General features: G+C 51.0%; 1 protein-coding gene across 3 annotated transcripts in view; it reads right to left on the bottom strand.

Annotated features, from left to right (window-relative positions):
* CDC27 (cell division cycle 27) overlaps window positions 1–23,823 on the bottom strand; it is a 155,995-nt gene that overhangs the window by 27,848 nt on the left and 104,324 nt on the right. For all 3 annotated transcript variants that reach the window (XM_075350303.1, XM_075350304.1, XM_075350305.1), the window contains exons 14-15: window positions 308–516; window positions 75–192 (exon numbers count right to left, since the gene is read on the bottom strand). In XM_075350303.1, the coding sequence (XP_075206418.1) occupies window positions 75–192; window positions 308–516 (327 nt within the window). The remainder of the gene's footprint in view (window positions 1–74; window positions 193–307; window positions 517–23,823) is intronic.

Raw genomic sequence — 23,823 nt, 5'->3', positions numbered from 1 at the left:
GAAATATACAATACAGTACAAGTGAAGTCACGTTCTCATTCTAATGAGCAGATGGATCATCATGAACCACTTACCACTCCTATATGGCACAGCAATACTGAACTTTGTGGGTTGATATCTAGCGCCTTCTGAAAATGCATCTCCGCCAAGCTAAACTTCTCCTGCTTGTAGTATATCATTCCAAGACCATACCTGAAGCAGAAAAAAAGCAGTTTACAAACCAGCGGCCATCTACAGTTATGTGGCCATGGTGGTACAAGACCATTAACATGACAGTGTGGCCGAGCTTGAATACCAGGATTCTCACCATGCGTTGTAGTGTCGGGGGTTGACACGGATAGCATTTCTGAAGCAAGCAAGTGCTTTGTCCAATTCTTCTGTCAGCACAAACTCATGGCCCAGTAGCGTGAAGGCATAGGCATAGCCCGGATCCACTTGAATAGCCCGCTGGAAAAACTTAATGGCAATATCGTGCTCCCTTTGCAGACTGAAACAGTTTCCAGCAGCGCACCAAGCCTGAAATGACAATTATTAGATATTCTGGGAATAAAGATACAGGTGGTGTAACTCAATATATCTGATGGAGCGCAGTACACATGGTACTCCGCTACAACTATAATTTGAAACGTTAGTGTGCATCTAACCCCTAGGACACAAAGCTAAAAAGGAGTCCAACAAACCACAGACATTCATGGTATATACGTTCAAGTGAGCCTGTCATGCCCGATAAACACCATTAACCTTTTGATATTGGTTAATCTACAGGTTAATGGCATTAGGAAAGTGCCTGGCCGCAGTACTGAAAGTGGCTACCTATGTCTGTCTATCATCGAACTGGGTACTGGGACCACTGCTCAGTATAATTCAGACCCCCAAGCCACTCTGCACCGGCATGGCATGGCACGTCAGCAGTCCAAGCAACTTGCAGTGAGTTCTTCATGCCGGTCTCAGTCTCTCACTCACCATCATGCTCTTCCTCCTTGGATGCTTGGTCATTTTGGGTATTGGATCACAACCCTGATCTGAACAGATATCTGAATTCTGATCAGGCTATAACGCTGAGAGACAAGGTTGACAGTCAGGTCTGCGAAGTAAACCAAGTCCTCTATGTGAAGGTAGCAGATACCTCACCACCTGCAGACTGCATGTCCTTCACAAGGGTCAGACGAAACGGCAAATGCTTTTATCACCAAGTTCAGTGACATACTGGACGTAGAGTGGGCTCAACCCAAAAAATGTTTTCATAGATGTGAATGTATAAAAGAAGGGAATTTTGTTTACTTACCGTAAATTCCTTTTCTTCTAGCTCCTATTGGGAGACCCAGACAATTGGGTGTATAGCTTCTGCCTCCGGAGGCCACACAAAGTATTACACTTTAAAAAGTGTAACCCCTCCCCTCTGCCTATACACCCTCCCGTGGACCACGGGCTCCTCAGTTTTGGTGCAAAAGCAGGAAGGAGGAAACTTATAAATTGGCCTAGGGTAAATTCAATCCGAAGGATGTTCGGAGAACTGAAGACCATAACCTAAAAGAACAGCCAGCCCAAAGGGCACAGGGGTGGGTGCTGGGTCTCCCAATAGGAGCTAGAAGAAAAGGAATTTACGGTAAGTAAACAAAATTCCCTTCTTTGTCGCTCCATTGGGAGACCCAGACAATTGGGACGTCCAAGAGCAGTCCCTGGGTGGGTAAAAGAATACCTCAATAAGAAGAGCCGAAAACGGCCCCCTGTTACAGGTGGACAACTGCCGTCTGAAGGACTCGCCTACCTAGACTGGCGTCTGCCGAAGCATAGGTATTCACTTGATAGTGCTTTGTGAAAGTGTGCAGACTAGACCACGTAGCTGCCTGACACACCTGCTGAACCGTTGCCCGGTGCCGCAATGCCCAGGACGCACCTACAGCTCTGGTAGAATGGCCTTTCAGCCCTGAAGGGAGTGGACGCTCCGAAGAACGGTAGGCCTCGAGAATCGGTTCCTTGATCCACCAAGCCAAGGTCGACTTGGAGGCCTGAGAGTCCATACGCTGGCCAGCGACAAGGACAAAAAGCGCATCTGAACGGCGTAGGGGCGCCGTGCGAGACACGTAGAACCGGAGTGCTCTCACTAGATCCAAAGAGTGCACAACCTTTTCACCCTGGTGAATTGGATTAGGGCAACAGGAAGGCAAGGAGATATCCTGATTTAGATGAAAAGGAGATACCACCTTAGAGAGAAATTCCGGGACAGGACGAAGAACCAGCTTATCCTGGTGGAAAACCCGGAAGGGAGCCTTGCATGACAGCGCCGCAAGCTCAGACACTCTCTGAAGAGAAGTGACTGTCACCAGGAAGGCCACCTTCTGCGAGAGACGGGAGAGAGAGACAACCCGCAGCAGCTCAAAAGGCGGCTTTTGAAGAGTCGACAGTACTCTGCTAAGATCCCAGGGTTCCAACGGACGTTTGTAAGGTGGGACCATGTGGCAGACCCCCTGCAGGAACGTGCGGACCTGCGGAAGCCTGGCTAGACGCTTTTGAAAGAAAAAACACGGAGAGCGTGGATACTTGGCCCTAGAGAGAGAGCCGAGGGACAAACCCTTGTCCATTCCAAATTGTAGGAATGAAAGGAATGTGGGTAAGGCAAACGGCCATGGAGGAAAGCCGTTATCAGCGCACCAGGATAGAAAGACTTGCCAAGACCTGTAATAGATCTTGGGGGACGCTGGCTTCCTGGCTTGTCTCGTGGTGGCAATGACATCCTGAGATGACCCTGAAGACTCTAGGAGTCAGGGACCAATGGCCACCTAGTCAAGTTGAGGGCCACAGAATTCTGATGGAAAAAACGGGCCTTGTGATAGCAAGTCTGGGCGGTCTGGAAGTGCCCATGGTTGACCCACCGTGAGATGCCACAGATCCGGATACCACGACCGTCTCGGCCAGTCTGGAGCGACGAGAATGGCGCGACGGCAGTCTGACCTGATCCTGCGTAGTACCCTGAGCAGCATCGCCAGAGGGGGAACCACATAAGGCAGTCGAAACTGCGACCAATCCTGGACTAAAGCGTCCGCTGCCAGAGGTCTGTGATCCTGAGACCGTGCCATGAAGGCCGGGACCTTGAGAGATCGACGTCCTGCGTTCCTCAGCGGCCCTGACGACTGAAAAAAATCTGCTTCCCAGTTTTCTACGCCCGGGATGTGAACTGCGGAGATGGTGGAGCCTGTGGTTTCCACCCACTGCAGAATCCGCCGGACTTCCTGGAAGGCTTGACGACTGCGAATGCCGCCTTGGTTCGCGAACGGCACTTCCTCCATAGCTGCAACCATCTTCCCCAGGAAGTGCCTGAGGCGCCTTAAGGGGTGTGACTGACTCCGAAGAAGTGATTGCACCCCCGCCTGCAGAGAAAGCTGTTTGTCCCTGGAGAGTCGCCAGAGCGACGGCAAGGCTTTGTTGACACGCCGCCTGAGAAGGGGCCCAGAGGTTCTGAAGAAACGAGCCGCAGGACGAGAACTGAACTCTATCCTGTAACCATGAGACAGGATGTCTCTCACCCATCGGTCTTGAACTTGTGGCCACCAGGCGCCGCCAAAGCGGAAGAGCCTGCCACCGACCGGGGATGCGGCTAGGGGAGGCCGAGAGTCATGAGGAGGCCGTTTTGGAGGCAGTGCCCCCTGCGGCCTTTTGGGGTCGTGACGTGGGCCGCCACGCATATGAGTTCCTCTGGCCTTTCTCCGGCCTGTTGGACGAAGAAGAATGTGGCTTGGCGGAGGGACTAAAGGACCGAAACCTCGATTGGATTTTTCTTTGCTGATGTCTCTTAGGTTTGGACTGGGGTAAGGAGGAGACCTTTCCCTTGGATTCCTTAATATCATCCAATCGTTCGCCAAATAAACGGTCGCCAGAAAAAGGCAAACCAGTTAAGAACCTTTTTGAAGCAGAGTCTGGTTCCCATTCGCGCAGCCACATGGCCCTGTGAACTGCCACGGAGTTAGCATATGCTACAGCCGTGCGGCTAGTGGAGTCCAGGACGGCGTTCATGGCGCAGGACGAAAAGGCTGATGCCCGAGAGTCAAAGACGGAACATGCGGAGCAAAATTCCATGTGACAGTATTAAACTCCTTCAGACAAACCTAGATTGCTTGGTGCAAAGGCCGGGGCGAAAGACGTGCCCGTGGCCTCATAGATGGACTTCACCAAGAGCTCTGTCTGTCAGTGGCATCCTTCAGTGATGGGCCATCAACGGACCTAGTAGCCAATTTGGAGACTGGAGGATCCATCTTGGGAGAATGAGCCCAACTCTTAACGACTTCAGATGGAAAGGGGTAACGAGTGTCAGTGTGACGTTTAACCCAGCGCTTGTCCGGGACCGCTCCGGGTTTTGGACAGCATCCCTGAAGTTAGAGTGATCAAAAAACGTATTTGTACGCTTGGGGAACCGAAACTGGCGTTTCTCCTGCTGAGAAGCCGACTCCTCTACAGGAGGAGGCGGAGGAGAGCGAACCAGCACCTGGTTGATGGACGAGATAAGATCATTTACTAAGGCGTCCCCCTTAGGAGTATCAAGGTTAAGGGTGAAGTCAGGGCCAGAGCCCTGAGCTCCCCCGTCCGCCTAGTCTTCCTGAGAGTCCTCAAGCTGGGATCCCTAGCAGCGTGAGGAAGTCGGGGAAGAGTCCCAGCGAGACCGCTTAGCCGGTCTTGGACTGCGGTCCGGGCAGGAGTCCTCCGCCTGAGACCTAGGGCTCAACCTGGGAGCGCGCTGCGGCGCTAACCAAGCGAGGCCTGGATGAGACAAGCTACAGGGTCAGGGCCTGTGAAAGGTCCGGTCTGGACTGCAATGCCTCAAGGAGCTTAGAAGACCATTTGATCATATGAAAATGACTGAGGGCCAACACCTGTGACTCTGTCCCTGCAGCCTGCTCAGGGGGAGCAGGGGGGGTCTACATGAGCCGAGGGGCCCACCAGTGCCCGAGGCTCCGGCTGAGCAAGCGAGGCAGGAGTCGAGCATTGCTCACAGTGAGGGTAGGTGGATCCCGCAGGTAACATAGCCCCACAAGAGGTACAGACCGCGAGAAAAACCTGTGCCTGTTGTCTCCTAGGAGAGTGACCACTGAAGGTAAATGAAAAAGGGGATACAGTCTGTCCGAACAGAAATATATATAATATATACATATGTATCCGGCACCCTAGGGGGACCAGTACCGGGTGCTGTGTTCACCCTGAGCTCCCCTGCGAAGCACCCACCGGCAGAATGCCAGAAAATGGCCGCCGGAGCTCTCAGGGGAGGAGTGGGGCCGAGGGCGGCGCCAGCAAAGAGCGGGAGTCTGGGTTCCCCACAGTGGTCAGTGAGGGGGGAGGAAGACATGCAGGATGTTCCAGCCCTCACATCCGACGTCATGTCGGTAATCCCGCCCTTACCCCTGACAGGCAGGCCCGGGGGCGGGATTTTCGCGACTAGGCCGCGGTGAAGCCGGGGACTAAATTTGAGGCCACGCCCGACCAGCAGGCCCGGTCGGCGCGGAAGTCCACCTGCCTCCTCAGTTTTACAACTACCGCGGCTTCCGGGAAGAAGGTGCGCTCCCTGTACAGTCCCCAATGGGGACACAGAGTACCTTTAAGTAGCAGGGCCCGGTCCCTGGGGTTGAAGAGGCTCCGGTCCGGCAGGTTCCACCAGGGGCTGCGGATGGAGCACGGTCCCAGCAGATGGATGACCGCTCAGGTCCCACTTCTCCCAGCCGCATAAGGGATGGTGAAGGAGACGGCCTGTGGCTCCAGCTTCCGTACCCGCAATGGGTACCGTCTGGGGTCTCCACAGTGGTCAGTGAGGGGGGAGGAAGACATGCAGGATGCTCCAGCCATCACATCCGACATCATGTCGGTAATCCCGTCCTTACCCCTGACAGGCAGGCCCAGGGGCGGGATTTTCGCGACTAGGCCGCGGTGAAGCCGGGGACTAAATTTGAGACCGCGCCCGACAAGCAGGCCCGGTCGGCGCGGAAGTCCACGTGCCTCCCCAGTTTTACGACTACCGCGGCTTCCGGGAAGAAGGTGCGCTTCCTGTACAGTCCCCCAATGGGGACACAGAGTACCTTTAAGTAGCAGGGCCCGGTCCCTGGGGTTGAAAAGGCTCCGGTCCGGCAGGTTCCACCAGGGGCTGCGGATGGAGCACGGTCCCAGTAAATGGATGACCGCTCAGGATCCCACTTCTCCCAGAGCCGCATAAGGGATGGTGAAGGAGACGGCATGTGGCTCCAGCCTTTGTACCCGCAATGGGTACCTCAACCTTAACAACACCGCCGACATAGTGGGGTGAGAAGGGAGCATGCCGGGGACCCCGTGGGGGTCCTCTTTTCTTCCAACCGACAACTAAGTTATGAGAATGCATGAGTGGATGTGTGCCTCCTTCCACACAAAGCATTAAACTGAGGAGCCCGTGGTCCACGGGAGGGTGTATAGGCAGAGGGGAGGGGTTACACTTTTTAAAGTGTAATACTTTGTGTGGCCTCCGGAGGCAGAAGCTATACACCCAATTGTCTGGGTCTCCCAATGGAGCGACAAAGAAATTTAACTTTTTTCCTGCAGATCTCAGCCATCCTGCTCTGATCTTCCTCAGTGGACTCTCCAGTGTCCAGACTGTAAAGAAGGGAATTTTGTTTACTTACCGTAAATTCCTTTTCTTCTAGCTCCAATTGGGAGACCCAGACAATTGGGTGTATAGCTACTGCCTCCGGAGGCCACACAAAGCATTACACTTAAAAGTGTAAGGCCCCTCCCCTTCTGCCTATACACCCCCCGTGGGATCACGGGTTCCTCAGTTTTAGTGCCAAAGCAAGAAGGAGGAAAGCCAATAACCGGTTTAAGAACAAATTCAATCCGAAGGAACATCGGAGAACCGAAACCAGTCAACATGAACAACATGTGTACCCGAACCAACAAAAATCCCTAAGCAAACAGGGCGGGTGCTGGGTCTCCCAATTGGAGCTAGAAGAAAAGGAATTTACGGTAAGTAAACAAAATTCCCTTCTTCTTTGTCGCTCCTAATTGGGAGACCCAGACAATTGGGACGTCCAAAAGCAGTCCCTGGGTGGGTATAATAACCCCTCGTGATAGGACCGTAAAAACAGCCCTACCCTACAGGTGGGCCGTCGCCGCCTGAAGGACTTGTCTACCTAGGCTGGCGTCCGCCGAAGCGTAGGTATGCACTTGATAGTGTTTGGTAAAAGTGTGCAGACTCGACCAGGTAGTCGCCTGGCACACCTGCTGAGCCGTAGCCTGGTGTCGTAATGCCTAGGACGCACCCACGGCTCTGGTAGACTGGGCCTTCAGCCCTGAGGGAACCGGAAGCCGAGCAGAACGGTAGGCTTCAAGAATTGGTTCCTTGATCCACCGAGCTAGGGTGGATTTGGAAGCTTGCGACCCTTTGCGCTGACCAGCGACAAGGACAAAGAGTGCATCCGAGCGGTGCAGGGGCGCCGTGCGGGAAATGTAGATCCTGAGCGCTCTCACGAGATCCAACAATGCAAATCCTTTTCACATTGATGAACTGGATGAGGGCACAAGGAAGGCAAGGAGATATCCTGATTAAGATGAAACGGGGATACCACCTTAGGGAGAAACTCCGGAATAGGTCGCAAGACCACCTTGTCCTGGTGAATCACCAGGAAGGGAGATTTGCATGACAGCGCTGCTAGCTCGGACACTCTCCGGAGAGACGTGACCGCTACTAGAAAGGCCACTTTATGTGAAAGGCGAGAAAGGGAAACATCCCTCATAGGCTCGAAAGGCGGCTTCTGAAGAACAATTAGAACCCTGTTCCGATCCCAGGGCTCTAACGGCCGCTTGTAAGGAGGGACGATATGACAGACCCCTTGCAGGAACGTGCGTCCCTGAGGAAGTCGTGCTAGGCGCTTCTGAAAAAATACAGATAGCGCTGAGACTTGCCCCTTGAGGGAGCTGAGCGACAAACCTTTTTCCAACCCGGATTGCAGGAAGGAAAGAAAAGTAGGCAAACTAAATGGCCAGGGAGAGACTCCCTGAGCAGAGCACCAAGACAAGAATATTTTCCACGTCCTGTGGTATATCTTGGTGGAGGTAGGTTTTCTGGCCTGTCTCATGGTGGCAATGACCTCTTGAGACAATCCTGAACCCGCTAGGATCCAGGACTCAATGGCCACACAGTCAGGTTCAGGGCCGCAGAATTCTGATGGAAAAATGGCCCTTGAGACAGCAAGTCTGGTCGGTCTGGTAGTGCCCACGGTTGGCCTACCGCGAGGTGCCACAGATCCGGGTACCACGACCTCCTTGGCCAGTCTGGTGCGACGAGGATGGCGCGGCGGCAGTCGGACCTGATCTTGCGCAGCACTCTGGGCAACAGAGCCAGAGGTGGAAACACATAAGGAAGCCGGAACTGCGACCAATCTTGAACTAAGGCGTCTGCCGCCAGAGCTCGGTGATCGTGAGACCATGCCATGAAAACTGGGACCTTGTTGTTGTGCCGAGACGCCATTAGGTGGACGTCCGGCATCCCCCAGCGGCGACAGATCTCTTGAAACACGTCCGGGTGAAGAGACCATTCCCCTGCGTCCATACCCTGGCGACTGAAGAAGTCTGCTTCCCAGTTATCCACGCCTGGGATGTGAACTGCGGATATGGTGGAAGCCGTGTCTTCCACCACGTCAGAATCCGCCGGACTTCCTGGAAGGCTTGCCGACTGCGAATTCCTCCTTGGTGGTTGATGTATGCCACCGCTGTGGAGTTGTTCGACTGAATACGGATCTGCTTGCCTTCCAGCCACTGCTGGAAGGCTTGTAGAGCAAGATACAGTGCTCTGATCTCCAGAACGTTGATCTGAAGAGTGGACTCTTGCTGAGTCAACATACCTTGAGCCCTGTGGTGGAGAAAGACTGCTCCCCACCCTGACAGATTCGCATCTGTCGTCACTACCGCCCAGGAGGGGGGTAGGAAGGATTTCCCTTTCGACAATGAGGTGGGAAGCAGCCACCATCGAAGAGAATCCTTGGCCGCCTGAGAGAGAGAGACGTTGCTGTCGAGGGACCTCGACCTCCCGTCCCATTGGCGGAGAATGTCCCATTGTAGTGGACGCAGATGAAACTGCGCGAAAGGGAGTGCCCCTATTGCTGCCACCATCTTCCCTAGGAAGTGCATGAGGCGTCTCAAGGGGTGTGACTGACCGTAAAGGAGAGATTGCACCCCTGTCTGCAATGAACGCTATTTGACAAGCGGAAGCTTCACTACCGCTGAGAGAGTATGAAACCCCATGCCAAGATATGTTATCGACTGGGTCGGGGTTAGATTCGACTTGGAAAAGTTGATGATCCCCCCGAAACCCCGGAGGGTCTCCAGCGCCACGTTCAGGCTGTGTTGGCATGCCTCTTGAGAAGGCGCCTCGACCAGCAGATCGTCTAAGTAAGGGAGCACGGAGTGTCCCTGAGAGTGTAGGACTGCAACTACAGCTGCCATGACTTTGGTGAAGACCCGTGGGGCTGTCGCCAGACCAAAAGGCAGGGCTACGAACTGAAGGTGTTAGTCTCCTATAACGAAGCGTAGAAAACGCTGATGCTCTGGAGCAATCGGTACGTGGAGATAAGCATCCTTGCTGTCTATCGATGCTAGGAAATCTCCTTGAGACATTGCGGCGATGACGGATCGGAGGGATTCCATCCGGAACCGTCTGGTTCCCACGTGGTTGTTGAGAAGCATTAGGTCCCGAACGGGACGGAAAGACCCGTCCTTTTTTGGTACCACAAACAAATTGGAGTAAAAACCGTGACCTTGCTCTTGAAGAGGAACAGGGATCACCACTCCTTCCGCCTTTAGAGTGCACACCGCCTGCAGGAGAGCATCGGCTCGGTCGGGAGGCGGAGACGTTCTGAAGAATCGAGGTGGAGGACGAGAACTGAACTCTATCCTGTACCCGTGAGACAGAATGTCTCGCACCCAACGGTCTTGGACCTGTGGCAGCCAAATGTCGCCAAAGCGGGAGAGCCTGCCACCGACCGAGGATGCGGAGGGAGGAGACCGGAAGTCATGAGGAAGCCGCCTTGGTAGCGGGTCTTCCGGCTGTCTTTTTTGGGCGTGACTGAGCCCGCCAAGAATCTGAACTCCTCTGATCCTTTTGAGTCCTTTTGGACGAGGATAATTGGGACCTGCCCGAACCTCGAAAGGACCGAAACCCCGACTGTCCCATCCTCTGTTGGGGTTTGTCTTGTCTGGGCTGAGGTAAGGATGAATCCTTACCCTTGGACTGTTTTATGATTTCATCCAAGCGCTCACCAAACAGCCGGTCACCAGAAAATGGCAAACTGGTTAAACATTTTTTGGAAGCAGAATCTGCTTTCCATTCCCTTAACCACAAGGCTCTGCGTAAAACCACGGAGTTAGCAGATGCCACTGCCGTACGGCTCGTAGAGTCCAGGACAGCATTAATCGCGTAAGACGCAAATGCAGACATTTGAGAGGTTCAGGATGCCACCTGCGGAACAGATGTACGTGTGACCGTGTCAATCTGTGCAAGACCAGCTGAAATAGCTTGGAGTGCCCATACGGCTGCGAATGCAGGAGCAAACGACGCGCCGATAGCCTCATAGATGGATTTCAACCAGAGCTCCATCTGTCTGTCAGTGGCATCTTTAAGTGCAGCCCCATCCTCCACTGCAACTATGGATCTAGCCGCAAGCCTGGAGATAGGGGGATCCACCTTGGGACACTGGGTCCAGCTCTTGACCACATCAGGAGGAAAGGGATAACGTGTATCCTTAAGCCGTTTGGAGAAACGCTTATCTGGATAAGCGTGGTGTTTCTGGACTGACTCTCTAAAGACAGAATGGTCCAGAAAAATACTTAATTTCCGCTTGGGAAATCTGAAATGGAATTTCTCCTGTGAAGCTGACTCCTCCACTTGAGGAGCTGGGGGAGAAATATCCAACATTTTATTGATGGACGCGATAAGATTGTTCACTATGGCGTCACCATCAGGAGTATCTCGGGATCAGAATCCTGATCAGCTATTTCCGGCTCATCACACAGAGAATCCTCCTGCTGAGAGCCTGACCAGTGATATGATGTAGGGGGCCGCTCATAGCGAGCTCTCTTAGGCTGTCTGGGACTGTCATCCGTGTCAGAGCCGTCACCCTGGAATGCATGGGACACCTCCGGAGCCCGGAGCTGTTCCAAATGAGGGGGACCAGGGGACAGTGATTCAACCGTGCCCATGGTCTGCGTTACTGGTCTAGACTGCAAAGTTTCTAGGATTTTAGTCATAGTCACGGATAATCTATCAGCAAAGCTGCAAACTCTGTCCCCGTCACCTGGACAGTATTCACAGGTGGTTCTCCCTGGGTCACCTCTAGCAGAGGCCCCGGCCGAACAAGTGCCACAGGGGCTGAGCACTGCACACAATGGGGGTCAGTGGAACCTGCCGGTAGAGTAGCCCCACATGCGGTACAGGCAGCATAGAAAGCCTGTGCCTAGGCACCCTTGGTTTTGCGGACGACATGCTGTTGTCTCAGAGCAATCCAAGAGGGTATATAGTGAAGAATTACCAGCGCCAGTACAGTGCAATGTATAGCATAAAAATACAAATGAACACTGCAGCACAAGTGGGGTAGGCACCAGAGGTGTCGCTTACCGCCCGCTGAAAGCGGGTGTGTGGTCGCTAGAATCCCGTGCCTGGGTCTCCCATAACTTGTCTCCCCTTCTCCAGCTCAAACAGCACGTCAGGAATGGCTGCCGGCGTTCAGTGAAGAGGGGCGGACCGTGGGCGTGCCTCAGACGAAGAGCGGGAAACCAGCGTCTCACTGTGTTCAGTGTGAGGGCTGGAGTATGTAAAGTAAACTCCAGCCCTCGGCGCTGACGTTCTGCACAGCGTCCCGCCCCCACTCTGACTGGCAGGCCTGGGGGCGGGAACGAAACGAACTAGGCCGGAAAAAGCCGGGGACTGTAGTAGTAAGCGCGGCCGTCAAATATGCACGGCGAGCGCGGAAGTCCCCGGCGAACCACAAGTCCCAGCCGCGCCGCAGTTAAAACTGACAGCAGCGGCCGGCGCGACCGTTTCCAAACCATTAACTCCTTCAGCTAGCTGAAGATAGTGTGGCACACGCGCACAGCGCTATTGTCCCGGGCGCACTAACACACCCAGCAATGCTGGTGTGTGTGTGCGCGATTTGCACGGGGACACAGAGTACCTTAATGTAGCAGGGCCATGTCCCTGACGATACTCAGCTCCATGTTCAGCAGATCCCAGGGGCTGTGGATGGAGCACGGTCTCAGTGCCTGGAGACCGGTAAAATCCCACTTCACCCAGAGCCCTAAGGGGGATGGGGAAGGATGCAGCATGTGGGCTCCAGCCTCCGTACCCGCAATGGGTACCTCAACCTTAACAAACACCGCCGACAAAGAGTGGGGTGAGAAGGGAGCATGCTGGGGGCCCTAGTATGGGCCCTCTTTTCTTCCATCCGACATAGTCAGCAGCTGCTGCTGACTAAACAGTGGAGCTATGCGTGGATGTCAGCCTCCTTCGCACAAAGCTTGAAAACTGAGGAACCCGTGATCCCACGGGGGGTGTATAGGCAGAAGGGGAGGGGCCTTACACTTTTAAGTGTAATGCTTTGTGTGGCCTCCGGAGGCAGTAGCTATACACCCAATTGTCTGGGTCTCCCAATTAGGAGCGACAAAGAAAAAAAAAAAACAAACACATGCCTACCACTCTTTGATGCATCATCATCTCTAAAAAGGACTCTAAAGATTAACCCCATAATGACCAATGATTGACCCAATAGCAAGTTGAGGTGTAGGAACTGACAACCAGTCATGACGTGCCATGTCCATCATGGATTTTCACCATCACTGTGTGTAAATAGTGACAGTTCCATGCCGAAAGCTGTAACACTAATTTTTTGTTTTCTCCTGTTTCCCTTGTAAAAACAAAAAAAAACAAAAAAAAAAAACACCTGTGCCTTCAACATTTTTTTCAACAAAAATTAAGTCTAAAAGCTAAAAACATTTGTGGGAAATTTTTTTTTTTTATTTTCATGGCTCAAAAAATAGTCATAAAATTCTGAAGCACCTGCTTAACCCCTTCATGACCGCCGATTTTTCGCTTTCCATTTTTTTTTTTCGCCATTCTTTTTCTGACAGACGTAACTTTTTTATTTTTCAGTCAATATGGTCATGTGAGTGCTCATTTTTTGCGGAACGAGCTGTACTTTTAAATGAAACCCTCAGTTTTACCATATAGTGTACTGTAACACGGCAAAAAAAAATTCCAAACGCAGAAAAATTGCAAAAAAAGTGCAATAGCACTATGGTTTTTGTGATATTTTATTCACGGTGTTCACTATATGGTAAAACTGGTGTGTGGGTGTGATGCCTCAGGTCAGTGCGAGTTCGTAGACACCAAACATGTATAGGTTTACTTTTATATAAGGGGTTAAAAAAAAAAAAAAATACGAAGTTTGTCCGAAAAAAGTGGAGCACGTTTTACGCCATATTCTGTGACCCGTAGCGTTCTCATTTTTTGGGATCTATGGCTCAGTGACTGCTTATTTTTTGCGTCTCGAGCTGACGTTTTTAACGGTATCATTTTTGCGCAGATGCTACGTTTTGATCGCCTCGGCGTTTGGAATTTTTTTGCCGCTACGCCGTATACTGATCAGATTAATTGATTTTATATTTTGATAGATCGGGCGTTTCTGAACGCGGCGATACCAAATGTGTGTATATTTTTTATTTTTTTAATCCTTTAATTTTCAATGGGGCGAATGGGGGGGTGATTTGAACTTTTAGGGTTTTTTTTTTTAAACTTTTTTTTTAACTTTTTTTAATTTTACTAGTCCCCCTAGGGGGCTATTGCGATCAGCAATCCGATCGCTCTGCAGTATCTGCTGATCACAGCTACAAGGCTGTAAACAGCAGATACGCTCTCTCTTTTGCTGTGCCGCTGGCACAGCGAAAGTGAAAGCAAGTCAGGTGTAGTACAGGAGTCATCACATGACCCTGTGCTACCATGACAACTATCAGGAGTCACGTGATCGCGTCACGTGAGTTCCGGTATCGGGCGGTAAGTAAAATTTTACCGCGATCGCGCTTATAATGGCGCTGTCACAAATTGACAGCGCCATATAAGGGGTTAAACGGCACGAGCAGATAATGATTCTGCTCATGCATAGCAGGCACACATCTCAGCTGTGAAAATCAGCTGAGATGTGCGCCGATCGCAGCATGATGCTGCCGGCAGACCACGGGCAGTAAGATTATGACCGCAGGGACGTAATTTTACGGCCCACGGTCGTGAAGGGGTTAATCAAGGTGCTTACCACAAATCTAAATACATTTCTTGAGGCATCTAGTTTACAAAAGGTTTCCACTGTTTAGGCACATCAGGAGCTCTCCAAACACAGCATGACGTCAGCTATCAAAGCCATATTTTAAATTCTCCACGTCGAATGGTGTTCCTTCTCTTCTGAGCTTAAAGTGTAGTTTTCCACCACATTTGGGGTATTCTTGTACTCAGGAGAAATTGCACAAGAAATTGTATGGTGCATTTTCTTCTTGTTACTCTTGTGAAAATGCAAAATTTGGGGCTAAGGTAATATTTTTGTGGGAAAAAAAATACAAATTTTATTTTTTCCTTCCACCAGGCTTTAGTTGCTGTGAAGCACCTAAAAGGGTTAATAAACTTCTTGAGTGTGGTTTTGAGCAGTTTGAGGGGTGCAGTTTTTAGAATGCTGTAACTTTTGGGCATTTCTGTCAAGAAGGTCCCTCAAAGTCACCTCAAATGTGATGTGGCCCCTTAAAAATTGGTTTGGTAAATTTTGTTGGTCAAAATTAGAAAATCGCTGATAAACTTAACCCTTCTATATATAAAAAAAAATAAAATTGTGCTGATGTCAAGTAGATATGTGGGAAATGTTATTACCCATTTTGTGTGGCATAGCTATCTGGTTTAAGGGAATAAAAATTCTAAGTTTGAAAATTGTGACATTTTATTTTTTTGCCTTTGTAGATTTTCATATATAGCAGACCTGGGCAAGGGGCGGCCCGCGGGCCACATCCGGCCCGCCTGCTCTCTGTGACCGGCCCGCCCGTCTTCAGCCGGTGCAGTGGAGCCGGGCTGCAGCGTGCCGAGCAGGGAGAGATCCTGTGCAGGTCCGCACTCCGCACAGTCAGTGCAGGCAGCGGAACGCAGGAGTCTTTCCTCTGTTCCCTGCCGGCACTAATTGTCAGTGACACACGCGCGCGCTCTGACGTTGTCAGTACTGCGCTGCGTGTGTCATTTCAAAAGTTCCCGCCGGGCAGGAGAAGAAGCAGCACAGCAGAGCAGACGGAATAATTCATCTTGCAGGACCTGCGATGATGTCACGCCCATGTGACTGTGTGGGAGGAGACACAGGATGCCGGGCAGAAAGCAAGACATGCTGAATGCTGAAGGAGATGTGGACACATGATGACTGGTAATAAGAAAAGAGGGGACATGAGGGGGAGGGGGCTGCAGGGTGAGTGCATATGGGGGAACATGGAGCTGCAGGGTGAGTGCATATGAGGGAACATGGAGCTGCAGGGTGAGTGGCATATGTGGGAACATGGAGCTGCAGGGTGAGTGGCATATGTGGAAACATGGAGCTGCAGGGTGAGTGCATATGAGGGAAGATGGAGCTGCAGGGTGATTGCCATATGTGGGAACATGGAGCTGCAGGGTGAGTGGCATATGTGGAAACATGGAGCTGCAGGGTGAGTGGCATATGTGGGAACATGGAGTTGCAGGGTGAGTGCATATGTGGAAACATGGAGCTGCAGGGTGAGTGCATATGAGGGAACATGGAGCTGCAGGGTGAGTGCATATGAGGGAACATGGAGCTGCAGGGTGAGTGCATATGAGGGAACATGGAGTTGCAGGGTGAGTGCATATGAGGGAACATGGAGTTGCAGGGTGAGTGGCATATGTGGAAACATGGAGCTGCAGGGTGAGTGCATATGTGGGAAGATGGAGCTGCAGGGTGAGTGCATATGTGGGAAGATGGAGTTGCAGGGTGAGTGCATATGAGGGAACATGGAGCTGCAGGGTGAGTGCATATGAGGGAACATGGAGCTGCAGGGTGAGTGCATATGTGGGAAGATGGAGCTGCAGGGTGAGTGCATATGAGGGAACATGGAGCTGCAGGGTGAGTGCATATGTGGGAAGATGGAGCTGCAGGGTGAGTGCATATGTGGGAAGATGGAGTTGCAGGGTGAGTGCATATGTGGGAAGATGGAGTTGCAGGGTGAGTGCATATGTGGAAACATGGAGCTGCAGGGTGAGTGCATATGAGGGAACATGGAGCTGCAGGGTGAGTGCATATGTGGGAACATGGAGCTGCAGGGTGAGTGCATATGTGGGAAGATGGAGTTGCAGGGTGAGTGCATATGTGGAAACATGGAGCTGCAGGGTGAGTGCATATGAGGGAACATGGAGCTGCAGGGTGAGTGCATATGTGGGAACATGGAGCTGCAGGGTGAGTGCATATGTGGGAAGATGGAGCTGCAGGGTGAGTGCATATGAGGGAACATGGAGCTGCAGGGTGAGTGCATATGAGGGAACATGGAGCTGCAGGGTGAGTGCATATGTGGGAAGATGGAGCTGCAGGGTGAGTGCATATGTGGGAAGATGGAGCTGCAGGGTGAGTGCATATGTGGAAACATGGAGCTGCAGGGTGAGTGCATATGTGGGAAGATGGAGCTGCAGGGTGAGTGCATATGTGGAAACATGGAGCTGCAGGGTGAGTGCATATGAGGAAACATGGAGCTGCAGGGTGAGTGCATATGTGGGAAGATGGAGCTGCAGGGTGAGTGCATATGTGGAAACATGGAGCTGCAGGGTGAGTGCATATGAGGAAACATGGAGCTGCAGGGTGAGTGCATATGAGGGAACATGGAGCTGCAGGGTGAGTGCATATGTGGGAACATGGAGCTGCAGGGTGAGTGGCATATGTGGGAACATGGAGCTGCAGGTGAGTGGCATATGTGGGAACATGGAGCTGCAGGGTGAGTGGCATATGTGGGAACATGGAGCTGCAGGGTGAGTGGCATATGTGGGAACATGGAGCTGCAGGGTGAGTGGCATATGTGGGAACATGGAGCTGCAGGGTGAGTGCATATGTGGGAACATGGAGCTGCAGGGTGAGTGGCATATGTGGGAACATGGAGCTGCAGGGTTATTGGCATATGTGGGAACATGGAGCTGCAGGGTGATTGGCATATGTGGGAAGATGGAGCTGCAGGGTGATTGGCATATGTGGGAACATGGAGCTGCAGGGTGATTGGCATATGTGGGAACATGGAGCTGCAGGGTGATTGGCATATGTGGGAACATGGAGCTGCAGGGTGAGTGGCATATGTGGGAACATGGAGCTGCAGGGTGAGTGGCATATGTGGGAACATGGAGCTGCAGGGTGAGTGGCATATGTGGGAAGATGGAGCTGCAGGGTGAGTGCATATGTGGGAAGATGGAGCTGCAGGGTGATTGGCATATGTGGGAAGATGGAGCTGCAGGGTGATTGGCATATGTGGGAACATGGAGCTGCAGGGTGATTGGCATATGTGGGAACATGGAGCTGCAGGGTGATTGGCATATGTGGGAACATGGAGCTGCAGGGTGAGTGCATATGTGGGAAGATGGAGTTGCAGGGTGAGTGGCATATGTGGGAAGATGGAGTTGCAGGGTGAGTGGCATATGAGGGAAGATGGAGTTGCAGGGTGAGTGGCATATGTGGGAAGATGGAGTTGCAGGGTGAGTGGCATATGAGAGCTGCAGACTGACAGAAGGATGTGAAGGGGTGCAGAGTGTTTGAGAGGGGTAAGTTGGGGTACAGGCAGGGTGAAATATGTGGGCAGGGTGTGTGACATATGGGGGTGTAGTGTGTGTGATATGGGGGTGCAGGCTGTATGGGGAGCAGGGTGTGTGACATATGGGGGTGTAGTATATTACAGGTGTGCTATATGGAGGTGTAGTATATTACAGGTGTGCTATATAGGGGTGTAGTGATGTAGTATATTACAGGTGTGCTATATGGAGGTGTAGTATATTACAGGTGTGCTATATAGGGGTGTAGTGATGTAGTATATTACAGGTGTGCTATATGGAGGTGTAGTATATTACAGGTGTGCTATATGGAGGTGTAGTATATTACAGGTGTGCTATATGGAGGTGTAGTATATTACAGGTGTACTATATGGAGGCGTAGTATATTACAGGTGTAGTATATAGGGGTGTAATGATGTAGTATATCGGAGGTGTATTATATAGTGGTGTAGTATAATACAGGTGTATATGGGGGTGTAGTATATTACATTTATATAGAACTGAGGTAATTATATTAGTCCGGCCCTCTAAACCAATCCCAATTTCTCATGCGGCCCCATGGGAAAATTAATTGCCCACCCCTGATATATAGGCTCAACTAATATTGACCAAACTTTACCACTAACATGAAGTACAACAGGTCACAAAAAAAAAACAAAAACATCTCAGAATCACAGGGGTCCATTGAGGCGTATCAGTTATTATCTCATAAAAATGCCAATTCTCATTTAAAAAAAATAATAAAATTAAAATAAAAAATTAGGCTTGGTCCTTAAGGGGTTAATGAGTAGAATCTATGGCCAAGTCTGCACTTGAAGCTGCAGAATAGGTCATGGTCTGGGCAACACACAGGCATCAAAGCATTAAATCTGGGTCTTCATGTGAGCTGGCACACGTCACAGATCAGATTGCCATTGTGGGTATGTGCCTCTGTTCTGCTCCTCATGACGTAGCTAGCGGCTCAAGCTGTAGTGTATCCCCCATATGCTCTAGTTGCATGGCAAGTGCTCTAAACCTTGAACCAAATCGGTCCCTCACGAGCCTTCCTTTCCGTGGCTCAAATCTCTTCAAATAAGTTGGTGTAGCTCAATTTGGGTGCTACAGGCTAAAACAAAACCACCATATTCCCACAGATAAAAACTTCTCAATCTCTGTCCAACCGAAAGCCTATGTTTCATTCCTTTTGTTACTGTCTATTGAGCAAGATAGACCTCCCATCCCTTGGAGACCATCCTTCAAGCAGGTTTCTTCCTAGCGTCCATGAAACCAGACTTCAAAGTCTTTACAGACCAGAAGCAGCAAAAAGTTCTCCTCTACATGACGGTGCAGCCCTATCTGGAAACCTTTTAAAAGGGTGGAGGACAGTCTCCTCCTGTTCTAGGACGTGTGACTATCCTCAATTTATGAGGCCTGGTCTGAGAGATCATCTCCTTAATCAAACCTTTTTTGTTGTACCCAAATGGTCAGTCTGTCCCATTCTGGGCGAAAAATTGCTAAGCAAGCATGTCACGCTTCAGAGACTCAAGATTAAGTCTTTCCAGTCAGTTGTTGCCTTCAAGGAACCCTTGAGAATTTCTCTTTCAGCAAACATTCACGTCCCCGTTTTTTCCAGCGCACCAGAAGTTGCACTTCTTTGTGGTCTATCAGTTTCTCTTTCAGTTTGTTGCGCTCTTTTTTTGGACTGGCAATGGCTCTTCAGGTATTCACCAAAGTCTGGGCTGTCGTAATGGCCCCCCCTCCTGCTTGTTAGAGAGATCGGCTCATCCCATACTTTGATATCATCTCTTTCAAGGCTCCCTCTTAAGTTCGAACCTTCAGAGTTTACAGGTTTCGCTGGTAACGCTGGCTCACTTTGGATGTATTTTAATCAATTTGTCTCTGATCCCGGCTCAGTGTATCATCTTCCTGTTCAGGCAAACGTTTTTCGTTACAGAGGTCAGGATGTTAGATTTGCATAGTCATCTAATCTCCAATCCACCTAGCTCTTCTTTCCTTCCGCTTCTGCATGAGTGTGCCAGGCAAGATAGTGGTGGGTATCGAGACAATCTCATTTGCTCAATTCCACAAGGGGCCCCTGCAGATGGCCCTCTTCTCCCATTGGGACAAATACTACTTCTCCATGGATGGTCCAATCCTACTCTGGAACGATCAGACCTTATCTCCCAGAGTCCTCTCTTGCACCCAAATTCTCAGTTTCTCAATTCAACAATATCTGTTGAAGCTGCAGCAATAAAATACTTCATTTTTTTCTGATCACATTGATCAGACCATGATCAAGGCATGGAAGCCATCCCCTCATATTTAGAATCGAAAAAGGAGAATTTTGTTTACTTACCGTAAATTCTTTTTCTTATAGTTCCGTATTGGGAGACCCAGACCATGGGTGTTTAGCTTCTGCCTCCGGAGGACACACAAAGTACTACACTTAAAAGTGTAGCTCCTCCCTCTGAGCTTATACACCCCCTGGTGAGCCAGTCCCAGCCAGTTTAGTGCAAAAGCTGAAGGAGAATAGCCACCCACAAGTAGAACAGAGCAAGAGCCGGAACAACCGGAGACTCTGTCTTGACAACAGCCGGTGATAAGAAATTGCCAACAGGCAACAGGGAGGGAGCTGGGTCTCCCAATACGGAACTATAAGAAAAAGAATTTACGGTAAGTAAACAAAATTCTCTCTTTCTTTATCGTTCCTTTGGGAGACCAAAACCATGGGACGTTCCAAAGCAGTCCCTGGGTGGGAAATTAACAGAAAAACTAAGAAGTAGGCAGAACCTAACTTCACAAGTCAGCGACAGCCGCCTGAAGGATGCGTCTGCCCAAGCTCGCATCTGCCGAAGAATGAGCATGCACTTGGTAGTGCTTCGAGAAGGTATGCAGGCTAGTCCAAGTGGCAGCCTGACAGACTTGTTGAGCCGTAGCCTGGTGCCTAAAAGCCCAAGAAGCACCGACAGCTCTGGTCGAGTGTGCTTTGATCCCCGGCGGGGGAGGCACCTGAGTACTCTGGTAGGCGTCCGAAATGGTCGATCTAATCCAACGGGCCAAGGTCGGCTTAGAAGCAGGGAGACCCTTGCGCCGCCCTGTGGTTAGCACAAAAAGAGAGGTGCACCGCCTAAGCGCAGCAGTGCGAGACACATAAATCCGGAGAGCACGCACCAGATCTAGAGTATGCAGCGCTTTTTCAAAGGGATGAACAGGGGCCGGACAGAAGGAAGGTAAGGAAATGTCCTGGTTAAGGTGGAAGGGAGAGACCACCTTAGGAAGGAAGTCCGGAGTCGGACGGAGAACCACCTTGTCTTGGTGAAAAACTAAAAAAGGTGACTCCGAGGAGAGTGCAGCCAAAATCAGAGACTCTCCTGAGAGAAGATCCAAGGGCCGCCGATAAGGCGGAATGATGTGAGACGCGCCTTGCATGAAGGTGCGGACCTGAGCCAGCCGGGCGAGACGCCGCTGGAACAGTACTGACAGAGCTGAGACTTGTCCCTTGATAGAGTTGAGGGACAGTCCTAGCTGCAGACCGGACTGTAGAAAAGACAGAAGGGTCGGCAAAGAGAATGGCCAAGGAAGATGGCCGGAAGAGCGACACCAGGACAGGAAAATTTTCCAAGTCCTGTTATAGATCTTGGCGGAGGAAGACTTACGGGCCCAAGTCACAGTGGAGATGACCTCAGGAGGAATACCAGAAGTCGTCAAAATCCAGGACTCAAGAGCCACGCCGTCAATTTGAGGGCCGCAGAATTCGGGCGGAAAAACGGACCTTGCGAGAGTAGGTCTTGACGGTCCGGAAGATGCCACGGCATCTCTACGGACAGTTGGAGCAGGTCCGGATACCAAGCTCGCCTGGGCCAGTCCGGTGCAATGAGGATGACTCGACGGCCCTCCATTCTGATCTTGCGCAGGACTTTGGGCAAGAGAGCTAGAGGGGGAAACACGTAGGACAGACGAAACTGGGACCAGTCTTGAACCAGAGCGTCCGCGGCGAAGGCCTGAGGATCGTGGGAGCGAGCCACGTAAACAGGAACCTTGTTGTTGTGACGGGATGCCATTAGGTCCACGTCCGGAGTGCCCCATTTGCGGCAGATTGACTGAAACACTGCCGGGTGCAGGGACCACTCGCCACCGTCCACGCATTGACGGCTGAGATAATCTGCCTCCCAGTTTTCCACGCCTGGGATGTGGACTGCGGATATGGTGGACTTGGAGTCCTCCGCCCATTGAAGGATGCGTTGGACCTCCATCATTGCCAGGCGGCTGCATGTCCCGCCCTGGTGATTGATGTAGGCAACCGCTGTTGCGTTGTCTGACTGGACTCGAATGTGCCTGCCCGCCAACAGGTGGTGAAAAGCTAGGAGAGCTAGAAACACGGCTCTGGTTTCCAGCACATTGATTGAAAGGGCTGACTCGGACGGAGTCCAAGTGCCCTGTGCTCTGTGGTGGAGATATACCGCTCCCCAGCCGGATAGACTGGCATCCGTGGTGCGAATCACCCAGGACGGGGCCAGGAAGGAGCGTCCTTGGGACAGGGAGAGGGGCCGAAGCCACCACTGAAGAGAGCTCCTGGTCCGTGGCGACAGAGCCACTAACCTCTGTAAGGAGGAAGGCCGCTTGTCCCAACAGCGGAGAATGTCCAGCTGCAGAGGGCGCAGATGGAACTGGGCAAAGGGAACAGCCTCCATGGACGCCACCATTTGACCCAGCACCTGCATCAGGTGCCTGAGGGTATAATGGCGGGGCCGCAGCAGAGAGCGCACCGCTAGCTGGAGAGACTGCTGTTTGATTAAGGGCAACTTCACAAGTGCCGGCAAAGTCTCGAACTGCATCCCTAGCCTCCTGAACACAAAGCAATAAACTAGCTGGGACTGGCTCACCAGGGGGTGCATAAGCTCAGAGGGAGGAGCTACACTTAAGTGTAGTACTTTGTGTGTCCTCCGGAGGCAGAAGCTAAACACCCATGGTCTGGGTCTCCCAAAGGAACGATAAAGAAATTGCAGTTGCACTCAAGTAGAAGGAAGGAGAAAAAACAAAGATGTATATGGTAAACATTGGAATGTGAAAATGCATTACTGCAAAGAAAACATGAAAAATTAGACTTTTTTGGGGGGGAAAAAATGAGTTATTTTGCAAATAAAATTGGCTAAGTTTACTTTAGCCCAGTTACCACGCCAAGGAATAACTCTCAACTGGGTCCTCATCTAAATTTAGATCTCTTGTTTTTTCTCCTTCCCTCTACTTGAGCGCAACTGCTATTTTTGATAATGTATGCTATGTTCAGTTTGCACCAGTTCAGACTACAAGATTAGGAAGTGCCGGCAATTCTTGCATTTCATATTTACAAAATCGTACCTCGAAGGCTTCTCACATTGGTGCAAATCCCATGACTTCTTCTCCATGTTTGTTCCCCTACCTTCCTTTCACGTATCCCGCAGACAAGTCAAGAACTTGGTTCAGTCCTGTACACTTTTTCCCCAAAGAAATCTGGCTTCTAAATATCTCAACAGATTTTTTCCCCCCCTCAACCAATGGCCCACACTGTTCCTCCTTACCGACCTATGATCGAGCATTCAACCTAGCGCTTAGTGTTTTTATAGTGTCCTAACTTTTTAGCAATCCACAGGATTTCCACGCTATATCTTTCCTGGAAAGTGGCGTTCCTGACACCTATCAATTCTGTTAGGAGAGTATCAGAACTTGCAGCTCTGTCCTGCCGCTTCCTTTTTCTCGTCCTTCACCTGGACAAAGTGTTGTTGCGTCCAGAAACGTCGTTCCTTCCCCAAAGTATTTTCTTCCTTCCACCTTAAAGATATTATTCTTCTCATTTTCTGTCCTTCTAATCCTTACACTGTTTGGATCTGATCAGAGCAGTGTGCTTATTTCTGCCAGTGACTGTCTCCTTCAGATATTGAATCCTTTGTGAATTCAGAAGGACCTTGACAAGGTCACTCTCCCTCTAAAGGCCACATCTCACTAAGCAACATCGCTAACATCGCTGCTGAGGCACGACTTTT

The sequence above is a fragment of the Anomaloglossus baeobatrachus genome, chromosome 5 (assembly GCF_048569485.1).
Source record: "Anomaloglossus baeobatrachus isolate aAnoBae1 chromosome 5, aAnoBae1.hap1, whole genome shotgun sequence".
Taxonomy (NCBI): Eukaryota; Metazoa; Chordata; class Amphibia; order Anura; family Aromobatidae; genus Anomaloglossus; species Anomaloglossus baeobatrachus.
Note: the sequence above shows the minus strand (reverse complement) of the source record. Positions and strands in the feature narration are given on the sequence as shown.